This window comes from Poecilia reticulata, linkage group LG17 (assembly GCF_000633615.1).
Source record: "Poecilia reticulata strain Guanapo linkage group LG17, Guppy_female_1.0+MT, whole genome shotgun sequence".
Classification (NCBI taxonomy): domain Eukaryota; kingdom Metazoa; phylum Chordata; class Actinopteri; order Cyprinodontiformes; family Poeciliidae; genus Poecilia; species Poecilia reticulata.
Genome location: NC_024347.1, coordinates 492,528 through 500,241, shown reverse-complemented (window position 1 = coordinate 500,241; position 7,714 = coordinate 492,528). Strand labels below are relative to the sequence as shown.

At 41.1% G+C, this 7,714-nt stretch overlaps 1 protein-coding gene across 1 annotated transcript in view; it reads right to left on the bottom strand.

The window, feature by feature from the left end:
- Positions 1-7: 7 nt before the first annotated feature.
- xrn1 (5'-3' exoribonuclease 1) overlaps positions 8-7,714 on the bottom strand; it is a 22,435-nt gene continuing 14,728 nt past the window's right edge. Inside the window, exons 26-41 of the mRNA XM_008432919.2 lie at positions 7,020-7,155; positions 6,869-6,925; positions 6,658-6,790; positions 6,502-6,571; positions 5,726-5,918; positions 5,571-5,645; positions 5,410-5,493; positions 5,232-5,276; positions 4,424-4,504; positions 4,188-4,325; positions 3,574-3,694; positions 3,327-3,490; positions 3,120-3,233; positions 2,922-3,027; positions 1,608-1,789; positions 8-1,513 (exon numbers count right to left, since the gene is read on the bottom strand). Of these exons, the coding sequence (XP_008431141.1) occupies positions 1,172-1,513; positions 1,608-1,789; positions 2,922-3,027; positions 3,120-3,233; positions 3,327-3,490; positions 3,574-3,694; positions 4,188-4,325; positions 4,424-4,504; positions 5,232-5,276; positions 5,410-5,493; positions 5,571-5,645; positions 5,726-5,918; positions 6,502-6,571; positions 6,658-6,790; positions 6,869-6,925; positions 7,020-7,155 (2,041 nt within the window). The 3' untranslated portion in view covers positions 8-1,171. The remainder of the gene's footprint in view (positions 1,514-1,607; positions 1,790-2,921; positions 3,028-3,119; positions 3,234-3,326; positions 3,491-3,573; positions 3,695-4,187; positions 4,326-4,423; positions 4,505-5,231; positions 5,277-5,409; positions 5,494-5,570; positions 5,646-5,725; positions 5,919-6,501; positions 6,572-6,657; positions 6,791-6,868; positions 6,926-7,019; positions 7,156-7,714) is intronic.

Here is a 7,714-nt window from a genome sequence, read left to right as displayed (position 1 = left end):
GTAGGGGACTTTTCACAATATAATCTGACATGCTGTGAAGTTCTGACATGCTGTGAAGTTCAACCAATCAAATGTTACATTAGCATTATATCAGATTGGAAAAATTAACTAAAGAAATATAACTTTAAAATGAATTTCACATTTAAATATTGCATTTTTTTTACACATTCAATTAATTAGGAGCATATTTATTTGTTTATGAAATGCAACTTATTTCCCAGGACCTTCAATTATAAAACTAAATAAAATTTAAAGATTTATTTATTTAATGCATTTAATTGTGGCCCTGGGGGATTATTCAAAGCAGGTTGAATAAAAATCACCTAAAGAAATACAAAATTACAAAATGCACAAATCTCAACAGGAAGAAAAAACTAGGAAAAATGTTTTGTGTTGACTGAATGCATATTTTTGTTCAACTTTTTAAGGCAGTGTTTTACCTTAGAGATCTTTCTGTAAATTTGCCTCCCCGTGGGAAATTAATTGCAGTTAGTGTTGCAATTAAATGGTTTTTGTCACTTTAAAAATACTATTAAAATGATAAAAAAACATTAAAGTGCATCTCTTTATTTTAATGCCCTTTTAAAAACCTACAACTAGATCTCCAGGATGCTTTTTTTTTTTTAGACAAACCTCAAGTTGAAATGTCTTCAGATGTTTGGATGTGTTTTTTGATAAACCCAAATCTGTTTGAAATATTTAGGATTTACTTTAAAAAAAAAAAAAAAAAATCCCGTCTAATTATTCTTTCCTCTTTAGTTGTGCCGTACATTCCTAATACGTTAAAACTAATTCTGCTCAGTCCAATATGTGAGGTGAAACTGATTCTCAATGCTATCTTACTTTAGCAAAGATATATATATCTAGAAAGAAATCCTACAATTGCACATTATAATAAAAGATCTGCTCAGCTGCCTGTTAGCTTAAAACACGCTGGGCATAATTAAGCTTAAAAAGGCATTTCAGGGAGATTTGCAGCACTGATTTCATCTGGATCGGATTTTAAAATGAAAAAAATAAAAAATAAAAAATTGTAATTCCAGAACCGGCTTTCTGTTATAAAATGGCCGAGAGACGATGATGAACTTTTGATTCAGAGAAACTTAAGAAAAAAAAACAAAGAAAGAAGTTTCTTCCTCCCCCCTCCAGCATACAGAAACACAGACCCGGCTCACTCTGATACTTTAGTTGCCTCAAAGTTAACAGCCAACTTCCTGTGCTTCCTCTTGGAGGCGGAGCTAGGGGCGTGGCCTGCAGCGGGCGTGCTCTGTCTGGGAGGCGCGTGCTGGACCGCCGTCTTGGTGGAGACGCCGTCGTCTGCCGGGCCGGGGCTGGACGAGGAGGGGTCGCTGTTGGCCTCGTGTGGTTTGCTGCTCTGTGATTGGTTCCGAGGTTGCGACTGAGCGGCGCTCTGGGCCTTCTGGGATTGGTTCTTGGCAACGGTTTGGGCGGCGCTGTAAAACTCTCGGGTTTCCTGGTTCTTCTTGTTGGCCGATGCTCGTTTTTTAGTCACCTGTAATTAGTTTTGGAGTAGCGGAGGGAATGAACAGAGGACGAGGTTCCGACTGAAACGACACAGAAATGCTGAAGCTTTACTTCCAGCTCACCTGTAAGGGGATGAACTGGTTGTGTGACCCAATGTGTAGAGCGTTGGCAGGCGGCGTGTGGACGGCGCCGGGGAAGGTTCCGGGTGCTGCGTAGAACGGCTGGGTGGGGTGGTGGTGGGGAGGCAGGGTCATCCCCCACAGAGGGGAGGGGCCGAAGCCCTGAGAGGGCAGCAGCAAACCGCCTGGACAGAAACTACATTTCTCACTTAACGTCTCACAGGTTTTTTTATTTTATTGAGATTTTAAATGGCAGACACACACAATGTTAGAAAGCATTAGATAAACATAAATCTCATGAAGACCAAGGAGCACAGAAGACAGTTCAGGGAGAAAGTTATGGATTCATTATTTGACAGCATTTTTCAAGACGTTATTTGCTGAACATTCTTCCAGGCGGGTCAAAATTAAAATTAAAGCTAAAAATGCAGAAGTAAATGTAATTCTTTTTTTGTTTGTTTTACTTACAACTAATTATTTTAGTGATCAAGTTTTCTATCGAGTGTTCTGATTATTTAATCTTTAGATTTTTTCTTTTTAAATGGCACATTCTGCACATTTTTCACTTAACAGCTAAAGGCTATTTTGTGCAACATTAAAAATGCAAAAAAACAAATTAATTCTCCGTACAAATGATAAACATTTTATTGGTAAAATGCAATTCCTTTACTGTGCAGCAAAAAAATACTTTAGCTTTATTATGTGACAAGCTCAATGCTTTCTGCTCGATTTGGCGACTACACAGCGTGTGGCTGATCTGCTGATTACTTTTATGGATTAACCAATTAATAATCAGAAAGAAAAAGGTGCTGAAAAGGAGATTTGCGTTTACAGAATTAGAATCAGGAAAAGTTAAAACAATACCATTTGAGGAGTTCTGGGTAAAACATTTTACAGACAAAGTTTTTTTTTAATCTTAAATGCTAAATGTATATTTTTTGTACAGTTATGGCTTTTTGCTGCTTGGAGTTGCTGTTCTTCCACAGAACTGCCTTTTTATGAGATGACAATTATTCGATTACTACAATGGTTGACGATTATTTCAATCATCAATTAATCTGATTAACTGTTTAAGCCCTAAAAAAAAAAAAACACAAAAACAAAACCATGCAGAACTTAAACCAAGTTTTCTGACTGATTTGGAAAAAAGCACAGGAGTTCCCTCAATCCCTTTGGGCTGATTTATTTATTTTTTTTACTTTTGTCCAGATAAAAAAAATATATAAATCTTGTGGCGTATATCAGAATCTCTCACATTTAAACACATAAGCACCCATTGAGGCTCCCTGATGCAGACGATAAGAGCAACACACTGACCTTGCTGGCTGAACACTGGCGGCATGGCTCCCATCGGCGGCGGCTGCATCTGAGCCATCCCCGGATATAGATGAGGAGGGAGGGGGAACCCAGAGCCCAGAGAGTTCTACGTGTAAACATGAAGTCAGACATGTCGCATGTTAAGAGTATGAAACAATGAAGTCTGAGATCTTATTCAGTAGATTGTGAAGCATTTACCAGTCTTTGGAGGGCAAAGAAGGCAGCTTTCTCCTTGGCTTCGTTTTCTGACTGACACTGAGGTCCGTGAATCATTAACCCATTGGACAACTTCACCTGACACACTACCGGACCCTTTGAGGGACAAACGGGGAAGCTCAACAAGTTAGATCCCAACGTGAAACGAGGGCCGGATCCGAGGCGGGGGAGCTGTGAGACGGTTGTTACCTGTCGGTTGCGGATAAAGCTGAAGTCGGGCGGGGCCATGCCCACGCCCACGCAGAAACAAGCCAGCTCTGACACCTTCCCGCCCAGGGCGGCGTGAGCAGAGGCAGCCGGTGCTGGAGAGGCCAGCGTGACGGATTCACCAGGAGGGTTGTTTATTTTTGCAGCTTGGAGGGGAGAAGAGTACAAGCGAGAAACACGTCAACGCGGATTCCCCGCTGCGCTGCCGCGGAGACGCGAAGCTACGTACCCAGCTTCTTGCTTGATCGCCTTCTGTTCTGCTGTTGGCCAGCAGATGGAGCAGCGTCTGTTGGACTTCCTTTTCCAGCGCCGTCGATCTTCAGCATCTCCTTCAGAACCAGGGTTCCTTTCTACAAAACCCCACCCCAAAAAAAAAAAAAAAAAAAAAAAAAAACTCATTCAGCCTCAGGCTTTTTAGTACACTGCAAAAACAAAATCTTGATGACTATTTTTTGTCTAGTTTCTTATGCAAATATCTTAGCAAACTTGAAATAAGACAAAACTAAATTATAAGCAACTTTTTTAGCAAAATACTGACGCTTGTTTTAAATAACTTATTCCTTAATATTGATGAAAAAGTGCTAGTCCCACTGGTAGAATAACTTAAAACATTTTCCCACGTTCTAAGCTAATTTGTTTGCCAATAGAACATGTACTTTTTCTTCAATATTAAGGAATTATTTAATTAAAACAAGCCTCTATACATTGCTGAAAAGTTAGTGAGTGAGTTTGTCTTACTTGAAGTATAAGATATTTGCACTGGAAACTAGACTAAAATTACTAGATATGATTTTGTATTTTTTGCAGTGTATGACTATTTTTATCATAACCTTCTGTACATACCATGGCGAAGGACTGGGGGGACAACGGGCCGTCTGACTGGTTGCTGGGTTCCTCCGGAGGGGCAGGAAGCGGTGGTGTTTGCTGGTTGCCCTGGGAGATCTTTAGGTTTGCAATGAGATCCTCAAACTCAGTGGTGCCCTGTCGGTGCCAAACACAAGGAGTGTTTTTTTTTTTTTTTTTTGTTTAAACATAATGGAAACATAAAGATGTCAGCAGAAGTTTGTGTTTGCTTGAACCTTATTAGCTGTGTTCTTCGGAGGGAAAAAGGAGCTGACGTCTTCATTTTTCTTTAATAGTCTGATGCCACCGGCTGGAATCTGCAAAAACAAACAGAGTGTGTTTCCTTCTTATAGAGCGTGTGTGTCAAACTGGAGGTCCGGGGGCTCAAATCCAGCCCACCGTAACTTTGTATGTGGTACTGAAGCTCCTAAATAGAACAGTAGTGTGCTTAAATATAATCAGAGCAGTTTTACCTGTATACTGGCGAATTAAATTATTGCAAAAAGATGTTCAATATTATTTAACTTAAGCACTCGTCGAATTATCTATTTATTAATATTTTAAGTTTGTTAACAGGTAGTTTTATGAAAACAGCCCTGATTGGGTGGATGGTTCTCACTGCGGTTCACCCGAGCCCCAAAGCCTTAGGAGCTGTTTTGTAAACCTCAACGGACTAATAATGATTTAATTTCTCTGTTTTTGAATAGTATATTGGGGCATGATGTGTTGCCGTTACCTTTCAGTCAATTAAAATGTGCTTTTTCTACATTAATCCAAAGTTCTGGACTTAACCTGAAAGTAGCTCATGAAATCGATTCAAAGACATCGCTACTCTAAATTCTTTTCATTACAAAGATAATTTTTCATTTTCCACTGTATGTATATTTCATTAAAATTCCTTACGTTCAACAGATCATTTTGGTTATTGCTCATTATGAATTAAAAGATCATTTTCTTGTAGTTTATTAAATTACTTTGAAGTAGAATTCTAACAAACTTCTTAAGGAAGTTTTGCCTCGTTGTGAAGCATCTGTGTTTACTCACAGCTTTACTGGAGCGCTGATTCTTTCCCTGTTGTAAAGCCGCTTCCTAAAAATCAGAAAAGTTCAAATTAACCACCGTAAGAAAAATGGTTATCTKGTCATCTTTTCCAACAAAAAAAACAAAACAAAAAAAAACAAAAAAAAAAAAAACACAACAAAAACAAAACAAAGACACCAACATTATTGTGCCAGTGAGCTGGAGGCTGGCTGGGAGGACCGGTCTTCTGGAGCGACTGCCACACGTTACTGTACTCCTCCTTAGACTGGATGGAGACATAAACACAAGTTTTTACGCTGTTTTAATCGAGCTGACGTACATGAAGCAACACGTGGTACTTACCTTAGCTTGTTGTTTCTGGTTGGGACCTTTAGATGGGGTTTTGTTACCCTGAGGCGCCACGGTGTTCTTGTTGTGCTGCAGACAAGGAGGTGAAGCAGTTAAAAATCGAGGATTACTTCATCACGCATAACGTCTGCAGTCGTTCCCTCTCTCACCTGGGTGGGCACAAAGGGCGAGCGAGGCGAGTGGTTGAGGCCCACCAGGCGCTGCATGCTGAAGTTGGCGCTGGTGGACGGTTGCGGTTTGACGATGGCGGTGAGTTTGTGGGAGCCGTGGTCCAGCCGGGTGCCGTGGGACAGGTTGATGAGGGCGCAGGGAGGGAGGCGGTAACCGCGGGGGGAGGTGCACCTGAGCAGAGAGACGGGACGAGTTTTTGGTCTCATCTGACCAGAGCAGCGCCTGCTGGGAAACTGCAAACATGTCTGGCTGCGAGCTTAAATGGCGCTTATTGAGACACTCAGAGCTTCGCGTTCCGTTTTAAATGCCGCCACGTCTTTAATCCTGAACACGGCGATTCAATTCTTGGTCTTCATGATGTTTCCTCACTAATTTCACAGGAAAATTACACTAAACTAGGAACAGGTGTACCACAGAGTATGAGGGCCACACTAAGAAAATAAAACTAAATTATGAGAATAAAGTCATGATATTACAACATTTTCTTTTTATTCTGGTAATATTTAAACTTGTAATTTTATTTTGTACAATTTTTTCTTAGTGTGACTCTGATATCCGTACAGTTGGACTTAATTTACTCATTATTCATAGGCTTCATGAATTTGTGATCTCTTACAGCTGGTTTTCTCCTGCCTTTCATCTCTGCTCAGAAAAATGTTAGAGACCTGAACCAACTGTTTTTTTTTCTTAGTTTTACCAACATTTACCAACACCCCCACCACTAAAAAAAACCCCTAAAAGCACATCAACTCACCTGATGTTAAGACCTCCAGCAAATTCCTCGTCAAACAGAACCTCATAGAGAACCTCAGCCTCGCGGTCCGCTGAAGACACAATGATTGATGTTCTTGAAGTAACATCTTTTTTTTTTGTCTACATCTAGATTACATGCAAGGTTGAGTGTTTCTACCTCCTTTAATGCCGATGATCGTCCCTCTGTGTCCCAGCGGGACGGTGAAGCTCTCCCTGATGTTGACGACTCTGTCAAACAGCCGGTACTCTGCGTCGGGGTCTGGGACCACGCCCTGCTGTTGCTCCAGGGGCTACGCACAAGCAGCATCGCATTTTATTCACCGCATAGCAACCAGCAACACAACAAACCAGCAGGAGGCGTTGCTGACCCGAAACAGGAGATGAGGCTTGACCGTCACGCGGACTTTCTTGGTGCTCTTCTTCACCTGAGGGAGGAGAAGTTACCGTGAGACGGATGCGGCGAGGACAAAGACGACGCTTTGGGATCGGAAGGAGCAAATCACAGGACGAGACGCTCACCTTGGTCTTTTCCACGGCTTCCTCGATCTTCTCCACAATGGCGGAGTCCAGAACCTGGAGGTCGCATGACGCCCGACTGGTGGAGCTGACTGGATGACTTTTCAACCAGGAGGCGATTTCAGCCACCTTCTCCGCCCTGTGAAAGGAAGGCAAATATGAAAACATGAAGGAGTTAAGAAAGAAATACTATTTGTGGCCGTGCATCAAGTGTTGAAAAGGAAAACACCTTGGAGAAAGCAGATATTTCTACAGTGAAATCTCTACACTTCCTGCTGCAAAATGAAGACAAGAGACCAAGAACCAACGTAGAAACGTTCCCAACAAAGTGAAAAATCTGAATCCATTTAAGAATTGTCCAAATGTACGTTTTTAGTCACCAGTGGAAATGCTGGTAAATTTCTCCAATAGAATCCTATTATCTCTCTGTGGAGGCATCGGCTATTTGGACTTTAGAACCAGTTGGGTCACCGTGTGGTTGTGGGTTTTGCTTTGGCAGCAGGATATAATAAGAAAAACAAACCACGTGCAATAACTCAGGTGAATTAATACAAGTAAGTAAACAAATACTTGGGTCTACAATGTTGTTAAGCTTGAAAGAAGTTGAATCCTTTCCATTCCAACGTTCTTTTATTGTAAAAACTTGAATCTGGATGAAAAAACTTGGCTGCATGCAACTATTTCTGTTCCACAAAAAA